At 41.4% G+C, this 15,409-nt stretch overlaps 3 protein-coding genes across 3 annotated transcripts in view; 1 reads left to right on the forward strand and 2 right to left on the reverse strand.

Moving 5' to 3' along the window:
- The window catches only part of tmem127 (transmembrane protein 127), a 3,661-nt gene extending 2,986 nt beyond the window's left edge, over positions 1 to 675 (reverse strand). The window contains exons 1-2 of the mRNA XM_035658119.1: positions 629 to 675; positions 328 to 523 (exon numbers count right to left, since the gene is read on the reverse strand). Of these exons, the coding sequence (XP_035514012.1) occupies positions 328 to 523; positions 629 to 675 (243 nt within the window). The remainder of the gene's footprint in view (positions 1 to 327; positions 524 to 628) is intronic.
- Positions 676 to 3,679: 3,004 nt separating this feature from the next.
- Positions 3,680 to 8,249, forward strand: ciao1 (cytosolic iron-sulfur assembly component 1). The gene is made up of 7 exons (XM_035657802.1): positions 3,680 to 3,730; positions 4,959 to 5,107; positions 5,197 to 5,308; positions 5,406 to 5,494; positions 5,579 to 5,780; positions 6,705 to 6,774; positions 7,284 to 8,249. The coding sequence occupies exons 1-7, from the start codon at positions 3,691 to 3,693 to the stop codon at positions 7,516 to 7,518; spliced, it is 897 nt and encodes a 298-aa protein (XP_035513695.1). The 5' UTR covers positions 3,680 to 3,690; the 3' UTR covers positions 7,519 to 8,249.
- The window catches only part of snrnp200 (small nuclear ribonucleoprotein 200 (U5)), a 17,169-nt gene continuing 9,540 nt past the window's right edge, over positions 7,781 to 15,409 (reverse strand). Inside the window, exons 21-44 of the mRNA XM_035657803.1 lie at positions 15,236 to 15,396; positions 15,064 to 15,144; positions 14,887 to 14,970; positions 14,481 to 14,587; positions 14,268 to 14,386; positions 14,031 to 14,185; positions 13,496 to 13,685; positions 13,237 to 13,410; positions 12,915 to 13,075; positions 12,602 to 12,829; positions 12,249 to 12,440; positions 11,955 to 12,133; positions 11,688 to 11,839; positions 11,498 to 11,606; positions 11,295 to 11,403; positions 10,991 to 11,180; positions 10,716 to 10,880; positions 10,472 to 10,593; positions 10,072 to 10,215; positions 9,806 to 9,982; positions 9,533 to 9,693; positions 8,760 to 8,841; positions 8,568 to 8,660; positions 7,781 to 8,461 (exon numbers count right to left, since the gene is read on the reverse strand). Of these exons, the coding sequence (XP_035513696.1) occupies positions 8,312 to 8,461; positions 8,568 to 8,660; positions 8,760 to 8,841; positions 9,533 to 9,693; positions 9,806 to 9,982; positions 10,072 to 10,215; positions 10,472 to 10,593; positions 10,716 to 10,880; positions 10,991 to 11,180; positions 11,295 to 11,403; positions 11,498 to 11,606; positions 11,688 to 11,839; positions 11,955 to 12,133; positions 12,249 to 12,440; positions 12,602 to 12,829; positions 12,915 to 13,075; positions 13,237 to 13,410; positions 13,496 to 13,685; positions 14,031 to 14,185; positions 14,268 to 14,386; positions 14,481 to 14,587; positions 14,887 to 14,970; positions 15,064 to 15,144; positions 15,236 to 15,396 (3,485 nt within the window). The 3' untranslated portion in view covers positions 7,781 to 8,311. The remainder of the gene's footprint in view (positions 8,462 to 8,567; positions 8,661 to 8,759; positions 8,842 to 9,532; positions 9,694 to 9,805; positions 9,983 to 10,071; positions 10,216 to 10,471; positions 10,594 to 10,715; positions 10,881 to 10,990; positions 11,181 to 11,294; positions 11,404 to 11,497; positions 11,607 to 11,687; positions 11,840 to 11,954; positions 12,134 to 12,248; positions 12,441 to 12,601; positions 12,830 to 12,914; positions 13,076 to 13,236; positions 13,411 to 13,495; positions 13,686 to 14,030; positions 14,186 to 14,267; positions 14,387 to 14,480; positions 14,588 to 14,886; positions 14,971 to 15,063; positions 15,145 to 15,235; positions 15,397 to 15,409) is intronic.

Genomic DNA, 15,409 nt, shown 5'->3' on the forward strand with positions numbered 1-15,409 from the left:
AAAAAAGAGATGATTCAAGTTCAAAGTGCTTTCACAGAGCGAGTGTTGGATCATAATAGAGAGAATATAACCATATAGATATATGTACATTTAAAAATACAAATACAGTAAAATAGAATAGATTAACAGGTAGAAATAATAAAATGCTGTAGTAGAAACTGATAAAGTAGAGTAGAAGACAAAATAGTTGCACAACTGATATAAGATAACATTCTTACATCAACATCCTTCAGTTTTTAGTACTCAACAGAGAAAAACTTCTTAGACCAAAACAAACAACACAGGAATGTCTCCATTTTATCGATTAACGCTTGTGTTTGCTCTCACCAGTCCAGAAGCCTTGGGGTCAATGTAGCCCAGGACCGTCCGCCACCCCGAGCTCCTGCTCGGACATGTTCCTCCGTGGACCCGGAGCCGGCCAGGTTCCGCCAGAGCGGGGTACACAGCCCGGTGATGACGAGCTCCGGGCAGGGCCACACCAGGCTCCGCTCGGCTGCTTGGGCAGCGAGTGAACGCTCTCCTCCTGCGCCTCCGGGCGCAGAACCCTGCGGTGGCTAATGGTGATCCGTCTCCTTCACCTCATGTCGTCGGTGGGGACGAGTCCAGAACCGGTTGCATGCTGCGGTACCGGGGCCGGTGGGGTGGATCAGCGGTGCGGCGGGTTGCCCAAGTCATATCTAGTGTTTCCAAGCGACTGTGGATGTGTAACACGCGGCTGTCTGCGCACCAGGAGCAGAATCCGACGCGTCGCACGGACAATGACACACGATCTTCTGCCTGTTAGCTCTGTTGTTAGCGTCTGGAAGCTAACGCGCAGTTAAAACGTTGAAAAGTGCGTGAAAAATAAAGTCACAGAGGCGGACGGGTGGAGTGCGAGCCTGTTGAGCAATCAGCTACCTTCCTGGCGATAAAACCTCACCATGTTGAACTCGGCTAGAGTAAACAGAAGACAATAACAAAACAAAAGGCAAGCTTCGCGGCTCACTTTCCTGTAAGACACACACTTCCTTTGTTCGCGCCCGGTCATTCTTCGTGGCTTCGATTGGCTTCGCGGTGGAACGCGAGGAAGGCGAGGCAGTGCTGCGCCTACTGGTGACGGCCTCCCAGCGGCGGCAGATGCAGCAAACAGCGGGTCATCCAGAGTTTCATTGATTACGTAGAAAACTGAAATAATTACTCAGAAAAAACAGAAATAAATACTCGAAAAACAGACCAAAAATAATTACTCAGAAAAAAGAAATAAATACTCAGAAAAACAGAAATAATTACCTCAGAAAAACAGACAAAAAAAATTACTCGGAAAACAGAAATAATTACTCAAAAAACAGACCAAAAATAAATTCTCCAGAAAAACAGACAAAAAAATAAATTACTCCAAGAAAAACAGACAAAAAAATAAATTACTCCCAGAAAAACAGAATAATTACTCCAGAAAAACAGAAATAATTAACTCACAAAACAACCCAAAAAAAAAATTACCGAAAAACAGACAAAAAAATAAATTACTCGAAAAAACAAAGCCAAAAAAATAAATTACTCAGAAAAAAAGAAATAATTAACTCAGAAAAACAGACAAGAAAATAAATTACTCAGAAAAACAGAATAATTACTCCCAGAAATAACAAACAAAAATAAATTAGCAGGTAGAAAAACAAGAAATAATTTATCCCAGAAAAAACAGACAACAATAAATAGCTCAGAAAAACAGACCAAAAATACAAATAAAAATTACTCCGAAAACTGAATAATTAACTCCCAGAAAAACAGACAAAAATACAATTACTCAAGAAAAAGACAAAAAAAAAAATTACCAGAAAAACAAACCAAAAATAAATTACTCAGAAAACAGACAAAAAATATATTACTCCAGAAAAAACAGACAAAAAAAATAAATTACTCGAAAAACAAACCAAAAAATAAATTACTCAGGAAAAACAGAAAATTACTCAAGAAAAACAAACAAAAAATAATTACTTAGAAAAAACAGAAATATTACTCAGAAAACTGAAAAAAATAATTAACTCCAAAAAAACAGACCCAAAAATAAATTACTTCAGAAACGACAAAAAATAAAATTACTAAAAAAGACCCAAAAAATAAATTACTCCCCAGAAAACAGAAATAATTACTCCAGAAAAACTAGGAAATAATTACTAAACAAAAACAGACCAAAAAAATAAATTACTCGAAAAACAGAAAAAAAAAATTACTACGAAAAACAAACCAAAAATAATTACTAAGAAAAAACAAACCCAAAAAAAAATTAATTAGAAAAACAGAAATATAAATTACTCAGAAAAAAGACAAAAATAAATTACTCAGAATCAAACAGAAAATAATTACTCGAAAAACAAACCGAAAAAAATTAAATACATAGAAAACAGAAATAATTACGCCGAAAAACAGACCAAAATAAATTACTCCCAGAAAAACAAACCAAAAAATAATTAACTTAGAAAACAGAAATTTCTCAGAAAAACAGACAAAAATATAATTACTCAGAAAAACAGAAATAATTACTCAGAAACAAACCCAAAAAATAATTCAGCATAAGAAAAACAGAAATAATACTAGAAAACAGACAAAAAATAAATTACTCAGAAAACAAACCAGAAAATACAATTACTAGAAAAAAGAGAAATAGATTACTCCAGAAACAGACCAAAAATAAATTATCAGAAAAACAGAAATAAATTACTCAGAAAAAACAAAACCCAAAAATAATTACCTAGAAAACCAGAAATTAATTACTCGAAAAGCAGACAAATAAATTACTCAAGAAAAAACAGAAAATAAATACTCAGAAAAACAGACCAAAAATAAATTACTCAAAAAACAACCAAAAATAAATTTACTCAGAAAAAACAGACAAAAAATAAATTATCAGAAAATAACAGAAATACATTACTCACAAAAACAGACAAAAAAATAAATTACTCCCGAAAAACAGACAAAAAAAATAAATTACTCGAAAAACAACCAAAAAATTAAAAAATTTACCTTCAAAAGAAAAAAAACATGAAATAATTATCCGAAAAAGCAAACAAAAATATAAATGACTCAGAATAATATGAAATAGCCATAAAATATGTCACTGAGTCAGGCTTACTAATCAACAAATAATAAAACAAATAGTATATAAATAATCCAACAACTATCAAAAGGGAGGAAAACGGTTTTTGAAACCCAGTGGCTGTAAGTGAACTGTAACGTAAACGCGCGGCTCCCTCCAAGTCGCGGCAAGGTGGCCGGTAATAGTTTCCAACAATAAAGCCCATCGAAGAAGAAAGCGAACGCAACACCTAAGGGCAAACCATGGCGGTATTTCCGAACATTTTGTGCGTGTGAACTTTTGCAATTTTGTTCTCGGCTGCAATTAATTAATTGCTCTTCCCGAACCTCCAACTCGAGGCCCGACACATCGCGCCGTAAGTTTAGGCAACGCACTGTTTGTCCTGCGCGGATCGTCACAGCGAGCGCGGCGGATTTCCATCACGGGAGTCAGTAAACCGTAAGAACGGACGGAAGCCATGCGCGCTCCAGAAAAAGCCAAACCCGTTTTTGAACCACCGAAAGCTCGGACATGAAGGAGGCTTTGGACCCTGGTCCAGAGACCTGAGCGCACAACCCCGGGACTCTCCGTATGCTGGTTCGGAGGCTGGAGCCCGTCCCGCGGGACTCTGCGGCCTCATGCGCGGTGACAAGGCCGTGAGGATATGGGGACGAGAAGGTTTTACTTGGCAGATTAATGATTAAATAACATGAATATCATAAATGTCTTGCCCTTATTGCTCTTTTACAGGCTCTTATCGTGTTAGGTAACAGTATAATGTTATTTAATGCTTCAGTTGTGGTGTTTTTATTGTCTTTTTTAATCAAATTTTTTGCCTTAATGAAAGCAGTGCAACCCGGCTTTAAATCATTGTATATAAACTTAACCTAAACATTTCTATGGTATAATATCTAGTATAGGGAGTTGTTTTTAATGTGATTGTGAGTGCAACCAAAAACAGTTATTAGAGGGGTTTATTATCTAAACTCCATCCTTAGGTTTCTGGTTTCTTGGTTTTTGGGAAAAGGTTTTTAAAAAATGTTAAAATTATTTGATTCATTTGTACTCCCCAGGTTATATTGGCTGCTGTGGGTATAATATGTAGCAAATTATATAACAATCAGGTAAATTTATTTAATAGAGGTAATGTATAGGTTTAGATTCAGTTCAAAGTGCTCACAGAATATTGGGAATCATAATGAGAGAAAAACTACCGAGATAATGTACATTTAAAAAAATACAAATACAGTACAAATAGAATAGAATTTAACAGGTAGAATAATAAATGGTGTTTAATAAAGGCTGTACTACAAACTGGATAAAATAGAGTAAGAAGACAAATAAATATAAAACAATAAGAAGGATCAAACAGTATAAAAATAGTTGACACAAACTGATAAAATAACAACATTTTAATATCAATATCATTAATTTTTGGTAATTCAACAGAGAAAACACTTCTTAGATAAAATAACAACACAGGAATGTCTGTTTTTGGCTGATTTTATTGATTAAATACCTGAAAAACAAACAACTCATTACATTGATGCACAAATCTATTTTACAATAAAGCAGCACATTAATATTTAAAATTGCCCTCGATGTTTATTAAGAGAAATAAAAGGGACGGCCACCCTCGTATAAACCAGAGCTGCAAAATTATTTTCATTAATGATTAATTACTGTTTCCCAAAGCCCACAACTCAAAGATATTCAGTTTACTGTCACAGAGAAGGAAAGAAACCAGAAATAAATCACACTTGAGAAGCTGAAACCAGAGAAATTTTACATTTTTCTTTTAAAAAAAGTACTCAAGATTATCCAAATAGTTAGTAATCGATTAATCGACTGTTCGTTGCAGCTCCAGTATAAACGGTACATCCATATCTCTGTTGGCCTCCTTTAGGTGACTCTTGGATATGTAAGAGTGTGCTTCAGGACGGACACCAGCGCACCGTGAGGAAAGTGGCGTGGTCTCCCTGCGGGAAATATCTGGCCTCTGCCAGCTTCGACGCAACCACGTGCATCTGGAAAAAGAACAACGAGGATTTTGAGGTTAGATTTGTTTTGTTTTTTTAATCTTCACTTCAAAATATGCTGCGCCGTATGTGGATTTTACCCACAGTTCCTTCCTTGTCCTCTAGAGTTTGACCGTGCTGGAAGGACATGAAAACGAGGTCAAATGCGTGGCGTGGGCCCCTTCAGGGAACCTGCTGGCAACGTGTAGCCGAGACAAGAGCGTCTGGGTCTGGGAAGGTTTGTGTTAAACGTACAGCGTGTCACCGCCTCAGATGCACGGCAGGGAAATCAACAAACCGACTGATGTGTGTCTCTCTCCTTTTGTGTTCCACAGTGGACGAAGAAGACGAGTACGAGTGTGTGACCGTCATAAACTCCCACACGCAAGATGTCAAGCATGTTGTGTGGCACCCGACCCAGGAGGTAGGTCCCACTCTGCTCCGCTCAGTCATTTCTCGCTTTGTGGCACCGTTATCTTACTACGTTACTCTCCATGTGTTCGTACAGCTCCTGGCTTCAGCGAGCTACGACAACAACGTTTGTATTTACAAGGAAGAGGACGACGACTGGGAGTGCCGGGCCACCTTGCAAGGACACACGTCCACAGTCTGGAGTTTGTCTTTTGAGGGAAGTGGACAGAGGCTGGCCTCCTGCAGCGACGACCGCACCGTGAAGATCTGGAAGGAGTATCCAAATGAAAGTGGACAGGGTGAGTTGTTAGTGGTAGGCAGGATTATTCTTGTGATAAATAAAGTCACTAATCAGAAAAGTCTTTAACAAAACATAATATCCAATCAGTGACAGAACTAGATATCATTTTGTGTCATTATGAATGTTATTTATACGATATTCACCGCTACTGGATGTCACATACAGCACCAGCATCTGAGACCAAAGCAATTGGACGCTACGGCAGACCAGACTCATTAAGAAAACCAGTAATTTTACCTTGCAGATTATCATAAAACACACTTGAAACTGGATGGAAACAAAATAATACTTCTTTCTTTCTACTTAACGTCTTTGTTAGTCTTGTCACAGTCTTTCCAATAATCAATAGCACTGGTGTGGTCGACAACATAAGCCATGTCCACTCAAAGTGTCTGACAACATTATGGAGAAGATCCCTAATGAGACAGAACTTTGTTTAACCAGAAACAGCCACAGTATCACTCGCCACCAGACTCCATAGACGAAAACGGTCATTTTAGATTAGATTAGATTGAACTTTATTGTCATTGCACAAAGTACAATTACTAAGACAATGAAAACTCGTTTTACCATCATAACTTCATTGGTTGTTTCAACATTTCACCACAACTCCATTAATTATTGCTGAAGAGAGGTGAAGGAGGTAAAGCTCACAGTTAAAGCTTTAAGTCTACCAAGTAGAGAGACTGCTTTCATTGGAGACCTCGTTTAATATCAGCCACATATTGGAATTGATTTATACAACATGGTGTGATTTTAATAATCTAAAAATATCAGACAGGTCTCAGGTTATTGCTGCTGCAGATATTTCTGTCAGTGTTATTATTCCTGATGATTAAATGAGAATTGTGGGGATGAGCGAACAGATATTGGTGGGTTATTTTATCTCAACCTTTTTTTATCTGCTCTGCTTGTTAAACAGGAGACTTGTCGTGGAAGTGTGTGTGCACTCTGTCCGGGTACCACGGACGAACAGTGTACGACGTCGCCTGGTAAGACTCATCGTTATATATTGTCTGTATACTCTGTTGGGTTTGGTCTGTGGATCAGTCTGCTCGTCCATTAAGGTTATCTCATCAGTGTCAGCTGTCTGTAAGCTCCACGTTGTCCATTAATTCTGATAACGAACACCTCGTCGGGCGTTATCCTCTACATATTTTGGCATAATCTGGTTGGAAAATGGCTCATTTAATTGTAAACATTCTCACCCTTCCTTTATTATTGGTGGTGGTAAATTGACATAATGTAGGTAAAAACATGTCCACCATCTTGTGACCAGAAAAGTCTAAAATGTCCCAGTTTTCACCACAATAAAGATAATTTGAGTTTTATACTTAATGTGTTGCAGTTGGGTGGATTAGAGTAAAACCTCTCACCATTTATGTACGAGGTCACCCTAATTTTTAACCTCACCAATGAGCTTATCTGCTGCAAGATGTCACCAAATGCATGCACCTGTCCTCTTATAAGCTCAAACTGAGAATGTTTATCTGTCGTTCAGGTGTCGGCTGACCGGCGCCCTGGCTACCGCCTGCGGTGACGACGCAGTGCGAGTGTTTAAGGAGGATGAGGCGTCCGATCCAGACCAGCCGGTGTTCTCGCTGGCTGCTCAGGTGACCAAAGCTCACAGCCAGGATGTCAACTGCGTCGCCTGGAACCCAAAGGAGGCGGGACTCCTGGCCTCCTGCAGCGATGAAGGAGACATCTCCATCTGGAGGTTCCACGAGGAAGACTGAGCGCTCAACTGGCCCCTCACTGAGTTCCACTGGGAACTGTGGTCACCACACACATTCTTCATTCAACTCTTACAGCTTCTCATAGCTCCGCAAGGATTCAGCTTAATAACAGTGTACCAACACATCATGTTACAATTCTGAACTGACAATAACGCTTCAGTGCATCTTGTGCTTTCTGTGAGTCTACATATTTCTGTATAACAGCTCAATTAAGATTTTATTGACAATTAATGTTTATATAAATAAAGAATCTAAAAAACAATTATGTGGCTTCTCTTTATTGCAAAAAATATTCCAGACAGCACATCATACTAAAAACATCTCCACCAGTCCAATCATTCGATTTCACAACAAAAAGTTTTAAGTATTTAAAGACCCAATCTGGATACATTTGTATTTTTTTTTTATTTTTATAAATCTTCATCAAAATTCCGGTCAGACCTGAGAACTGACAGATCAGTAAGCACAAAGTTTTATGTACTTAATACACTCAGAACCCAGATTGGGGCTTCATTACAACAGTGAGCGCAGTTCGCCATGTACCTGTAATACATGTCTGATTATATTAACTAAACTGATCCTGTACACTATAATTCTGGACTGGTGTACATCATTCAGGTGATTTAAACTGACACAAATGTATTGAATAAAATGACGTTTTCACAAGAGTAGAGGTGATAATGACAAAGTAAAGGGACATGAATCAGGCTGAATATCTACAGTAAAAAAAACAAAAAACACCCACCGATCCCTCTCAATATAAAACAAAAGGCAGAAGACTGCAAGTTACTGATTAGTCTGAGTCACTGTCTCCATCGCTGTCAGCCTCCTTCACATCCGCACTGAACTTGTACTCCTGGTCGCAACCCATGTATGCGTCACTCATGAAGTACAGGGTGTAGTTATGAACGCCCATCGCTGGTGCAACAAAGTCCAGCTTGACCTGCAGAGGGGGAAGATGAGCGATACACAACGTGAGGATTCTCTGTTGGTTTAAAGTGTTTATTTTTGGTGGTGAGATATCATTGCAGTGGGCGGCTCTCACTGACCTTTGCTTTCTGCTGGAGAGTCAGCCTCTTGATAGAGATAAGGCTGTTACTCTTGGGGTCTCCGATCACCACCCACCAGCCCTCCTCACGTTTCTGCAACAATGGAAAACAGTTACAGAACGGTCATTATGTGTAAATGGGGAAAAAATGATCATAGAAACTCTTGGAAATGCAAGAACACAGTGCATTTACCTGAGGGAAGAGAGGTGCGATGACAGGCCCGGTCACCTCCTCCTCTCTCTCCAGCTGAACCTGAACCAGAACTGGACTGCCACTGTGAGGAAACATGGGAATATACATCAACATGTGACAAAAATAACAGTGTGGGAGGAAAATGATGAAAATAGACACCATTGTCCTCGGCAAGCAGCTGTTAAACTTCGGTATTTCTTCCTTTGCAACATTATGAATTAGTGCTGCCCCCTAAAAGACGCTGATTTGATTCATCAAAAATCAGTTGAACTTTTTGTTGCATGGCGGGTTGTAAACTTTACAGAGGTTCATAATGGCCACAAACCACAAAACTCCCTGCGATGAAAGCAGAGAAGAGTGACAGTTAACAGAGGGCGGCGGGGCAGTGGATGCTCTCTGCTCCGGTGCTGACTCAGTAAAGTAAAACTTTTGAACCAGACGGTAGTAAAACTTCTAATTGACATAAGTGATTGACAGCGCTGTCAGCAGCCCGGCAGAAGAGACACTGAGATTTTATAACTGAACTATGAGCAGTATGCACGCTTTTACTTTCTGACTGTGGAAATCTTTTCACATGATGAAGAAATTTAGGCTAAAACGTGACAATAATGTAGCGTCATGTTTCTGCTGCAGGAACTGCTGACACAGGAGTTTAGTGTGGCAAAAAAGGAATGTCTTTATATTGAACTGCTAAATCCAATTTAATTCAACCAATCGGGTACAGCCCTGGACTGTATGTAGTCACTCAGTCTGCTGACAGCACCCATACATACCTCTTGATGTTCTCCTTTTCTGCCACTTCGTAGGACAGCTCGATGTTGGGGTAGCGGTTACAGAAGCGAGCCACATCGGCCATCTGGTTGTCTGAGAGCTGCAGCAACGCAGTTCTGTCTTCATCCTCCATCTCCATGATGTCAAAGATACTCTCCACGCCCTGGTGAAAAGAGCAGCGATTTATACAACGGGTTGTGTACAACAACAACATGTTGACACAAGATCTAGATTTTATGAAGCACATTTTGTAGAAAGAGCAAACACTGATGTACCTTATCTGTGCAGCGCTTGATGTGCTCTCCGGTGAAGAAGGGCAGCTGTTTAAGGTACGAGTCCTTGGACCACATGGCCTGGGTGACCATCTGAGCCAGCTCCATAGCTGCAAGTGCGGGACTCAGCCAGCCGTTACTGGACAGCACGTCAACGCAGGCCTGGATCAGACGAACCGCCTACAAACACACAACACGAGGGTTAAATATACGCAAGGAATCGAGAAATTTGAGTTTATTCACACTCCAAAATCACCATAAATCTGTACCTTGCTCAGGATCTCCTCTGTGTCCGACTGCAGCTCAGCACTCAGCTGCATCCTGGAGAGGTGGGCTTGCAGCAGCAGGTTGGTCTTCACGTGGGGATCGTTGAACTTGGGGTTGTTCAGCTTGTGAGGCACCTTCTGTGCCAACTGAAATACAAAAATAGGTCGTTCCAACACAATCAGTTTCAACTAGTGCGATTCATTTAAAATGTTTAAAGCAAAACCCAAACATCCTAGCTAAAGAATGGAGAAGGATGTTTTAGGTGGAAAGTTTCATTTAAAGGTCGAATGTTTTAATCAATCTACAGTTCTAGTTTCAACGTACCAACTTTGTAGGAAAGTGTTAACGTTATTATGTTATGAGATCAGTCATGTTTGAGTTCTGTCAGTGCTGTTTCTTTACCTGTCGGAGAAGTGCATCCTCGTGATGTCTAATGGGAATGTTCTTGTACTCGGCAGCATTGGAGATGATCTCAATCAACCCACGGATCTTTGTCTTGGCATTCAGGGACATGCTGAACAACTCTGCAAAACACAGACAGACACCAAGTCAGTTATGTGTGAGTTCATTCCATTTTTCATTCCATAAAGGTATCCTTGACTTTTTATTATTTTTGGTGCGATAGGACAGTTGTTCTGGCACAAACCGATGGTGGTGTAGTTGATGTAGTAGTAGGCAGCGATCATGCCCAAATTGAGCGGTGCTACATCCATCTCGTCCTCTATGCTGATGCACTTGGACTGCTCCAGGTCATGTAACGTGTGCTCCACCAGCTCAGACAGGTGGTCTGACAGGTGACGATGGGACATGCCTGCCAGAGTAAACACAAAACTGGATATTTATAGGTTGTTCCAAACATCTGATGGGGTACAAGTAAAACCATATGTATCCTCTCCTTTAAAACTGTTCTTTCAGACTCACCCTGCAGGTTGTAGTAGTTGGGGTTCTGGGTCATACGGCGGTAGAGGAATGTCCACGTCAGGTAGTCCACGGCGTCCTGCTTGTTCTCCACAGTCTTGGTGACAATCTCAGCATTGAAGTGGTCGTGGAGGCAGTGGTCCAAGTGAGACTCCACCGGCAGCGGCTCGTACAGGAACTTCTTGAAGAAGTCCTATCAAGAAAAGAAAAAGAAACTGGTTTGTTCTTACTGTCACACAGTTATTGCTTTAGCACAAGTCACTGTCTTCAAAAGGGAACAAGACAGAAACAACAGAGGTCTTTCTACCTTCTTGGAGCCCTGGCACATGATGACACAGCGTCCCTCGTCATCCAGCATGGGTCTGTTCGCCTTGCCCACCATCTGGAGGACGTCATATATGGGATAGTCCACATATCTGAGAGAAAGAGCGAAAACAGGAGGAGAATGTCACCGACACAATCTGATTAGTTACAGTATAATGAGAACAGCAAACTAGTGGGAGAACTTACGCGTGGATTTTGCCGTTGTAGTACTGGGTGTCCATGACAATGACGAGGTGTGCAGAGATGTTGATGCCCCAGCAGAGTGAACGAGAGGACACCACCACCTGAACAGCGCCTGTAAAAGGAGAAGAAAAGAATTATAAACCCAAAACTTTCATAGACCAAGCTGGAAGCGCAGAGCAGGAGTGAGTCATACCTGAGTTGAAGAGCTGCTCCACTATTTTGCGCTCGGTCGCAGAGAGGCCCTCGTGCAGGTAGCCCACACCGTTGGCCACGGTCTCTTTCAGAGTTGGGTCATTTATTTTGTCCAGGAATGGAACGAGGTCTTTCTCAGTGCAGTGCAAGAACCTACAGAGAGACAAACTGTTATTCTGCGGCCACAGCCTCAATATGTAATGGCAACACCAGTGCTATCACAACCCATTCCTCACCCACAGCCCGTGATATCACTGTAGTGACTGACCTCTGAGGAACCACATCGGCAGCACAGAAAGTGAGGATGTCGATGGCTGTGAGGCGAGTCTGTCTGCGGGACGGGACGAACACCACGGCCGGCTTGGAGGGAGAGTGCTTCATGATGGCGTGATATACCGGCTTAGCCATGGACAGCAGGCGAGTCTGAGTGTGACTCACATTGAAGCCCTAAACAGACCAGAAGAGTTAACAGCAAATCACAAGCTGGATAGGAATTTATGTCTCTATGTTTGTTGTTGTTTTATGTTTTTTTAAATTGTTGACTAGCACACTGTTCACAGACCTGGATGTGCAGCTCCAGAGGCACAGGCCTGACGTTGGGGTGGAAGTTGAACGTGGCTGTGGTGCTGCAGCCCAGCCAGTGGGCCACGTCTTTGGCGTTGGACAAGGAGGAGCTGAGGGCGACGATGCGGATGGGACGCTCAATCTGAGAGGAGATGTACCTCATCCTGGAGCAGATGACCTCTAACACGGGCTAATGAAAAGAAACAAAGGACATGATTATCCAGAAACCATTAATGGCACTTAACCTACTGAAGTCATTTAACCTTACTGTTAATTAAGAAACAAATATTCCTATTGCAGTACACACCTAATGTATATGACATAAAATCACTGAAATGCAGCAGCACTTACTCCATTTTCTCCTCCGATCAGGTGTGTTTCATCCACGACGAAAAGGCTGACGTTTTGGACGTTCTTCCTTTGTTTCCAGCGACGAGACAGGATGTCCCATTTGTCGGGGGTACTGACAATGATGTCACCTTTCCCCAAGAGCTTCAGATCTGTGCTCGTTTCTCCCGTCAGCAGCACCACCTTTTTGTTCAGGATGTCCTGGAACTTCTGGTGCCAATCGATAAACACCTAAAAGATGAACATAAATATGAATTATGTAGGACGGGAAAAGTGTTGATATAATCACGCTTCCAACTTCTAAATGGCTTTGTACCTGTTCAGCCAGTGCTTCCATCGGGGTGATGTAGACACAGCGACCTTCTGCGTTGTGCAGCAGCATCCTCAGAATCGCAAACTCAGCACAGATGGTCTTTCCACTGCCAGTAGGAGCTCCCACAAACACATTATCATCACTGTTGTACACCGCGTTGAACACTGGAGGCACAGAAACAATGCAACTTAGTCAAGAAAATAATATGAAATGATTGGTGAACTGATACAACGGAAACACACAGGGCGAAGTCTTCTGATTGAATGATGATGGAAATATATGATGTAGTACAGAGTAGCACACTTTGCTTTATCTCGTTCTCTACCTTGTGTCTGAATGGGGTTGAAGAAGGGGAACTTGTTCTGGTAGAGAGCCTCAAAGGCAGAGTTCCTGAGAGCGGTGACGGGCAGTGGCTGCAGGTCCAGCAGCTCGGTAGGTGGGGGGTACTTCTCTGGTAGGATCAGGTGACGGAAGGATACTGGGAGCTGAGTCTCACAGGCTGAAAAGAAACAGAAAAAGTAAAGCACTTAGTTGGAATGCCTCCATAAAAAGGTGACTTCAATCGTTTCAATCAGGTTACTTACAGAGCCATCGGTCTGAGACGACACGGATGAAGTACTGCGGTGGCAGAGGCTCGAACACTGGGACAAAGAAAGTCACAAGGTGCTCGTCCTGGGCGTACTTGGCCTTGAGCAGGAAGTACTCGTGGTGGAGGATGACCTCACTGTCCACATCCTCAACCAGGATCCAGAAAGCCTCGGATGATCCATGAATCTAATGGAGAAAATGAGATGATGCATCAGGACAAAAACAGAAGCCTATGCAAATGTATTGCAAATTCTAATAGAACCTCAAAGTGTGTAAAACAATGCAGAAAACGAAAATGATGAAAATATGACATTTCTGTTTGTTTCATGTATTAATGTGAGGAAGGTTACATCAGATCTGTTTGGAAAAATCATGGTTGTATTTAGAGCCATTGGAGCAACAAGGAGAGTTAAATGTGTAATATGTGTTTTCATCTCCCATTAAGTGCATTAACTCCTTTAGAAAAGTCTTATGGACAACTCTTTTTCCGTCAGACTTACACCTAGAGATAGTGTAGGTCTAACTACTGACCTTATCATCCCACTGGAAGTCAGGCGTGATGGTGAGCTCCACTTTCAGTGTAGAGCGGGTGATAGGCTGCAGATGGACAGCCAGGTCCAGCTTGGGGAACTGGTGGACATATTTGTGGATGGTCTTCCCCATTTTGGGCATTCGTATGAGCTCACCTAATAAATAAAACACACTTTTAATTACTCTGCAAGCTGAGGGAGGGATTTAGCGAGCATGTTGTGGAGGAAGAGAACTCACCGATCTCATTGTGGTTGAGGTCATAGAGGCGCTCAAAGGGGAAGTTTTTCTTCTCGATCTTCTTGATCACCTCCTCTGGCAGCTTCTTGAACTGTCTCAGCGGAGACATCGACTGCCACCTGTGGAGAATCGGGATAGAGATTATCAGCTGCCTGCCATGGCCAACAAAACACAGCATAGCCTGGTTGGAAGAGGAAATAATTGCAGCCTTACATTCTCTTGTCAATCATCTTGCAAAGATTCATGGTCTTGTCTGTCAGTTGAGCCCAGCCTCTGTTGAGTACAATCTCAAATATGGCCCGCATTAATCGTCCAGCACTCTGAAAGAAGAAGGAAAGAAAATCAATCTCACAACAGCTTCATTTTAAGAACAAAAACTTGATGTTTTCTCAAAGTTTATTTCATTATTAATATGTGTTCAACAGTAATTATGGACAGTTGTATGACAGAAAACCAATATTGCATTTCTTTCAATCATATCAGGGTACGTAATGTCTACAAAATTCCTGAACTGAAGGAAAAAATGCTGCTGGGAAAATGTGTGAAACTGCAGTTTTAGAGAGAAAAATAAAAACCTAAAAGTTGACCAAAACAATAAAAAAAGGAGGTACTCCTGTACCTGTGTAACGTAAACCATGTCAGCCATGAGAGCAAAGCCTTCCAGTTTGAGTTGAGAGATGAATGCCTGGAGCAGCACATTGATCTGAAATGATAAGACGCAACAAAATGCTTCTACTTTTAGATGCTGACAATTTGATGTAATTTTTATAAACTGATCACTGGGTATGAATGCTACCTTAGCACTGGGCTCCTCAATGCTTTCCTTCACTGGAATAGGAACTCTTTCCAACAACTTCTGCAGCTCCAGCTTCTCCTCCTAAAAGACATAACCATATGTCAGTATTTGATTGGATTTAGTATGTTATGTGAATGTTCTGTTGAGGGTTACAACTGGAGACCAACCATACCTCTCTCACAGTGATGTTCCTGAACTCTGAGGAGAGTGAAAAGACTCTGAAGAGCTCAATCTCACTGAGCGTGGGCTTCAGCAGCTGGTTGTATGTTTGAATGGAGTCATGAGTGATGTAGAAGTGACTGGCAATGCGTCCCAGGTCTGTAACCTTCAGGTAAAGAGGCAAAAA

This window comes from Morone saxatilis, unplaced genomic scaffold (genome assembly GCF_004916995.1).
Source record: "Morone saxatilis isolate NCDOM2014 unplaced genomic scaffold, NCSU_SB_2.0 Contig16, whole genome shotgun sequence".
Classification (NCBI taxonomy): domain Eukaryota; kingdom Metazoa; phylum Chordata; class Actinopteri; family Moronidae; genus Morone; species Morone saxatilis.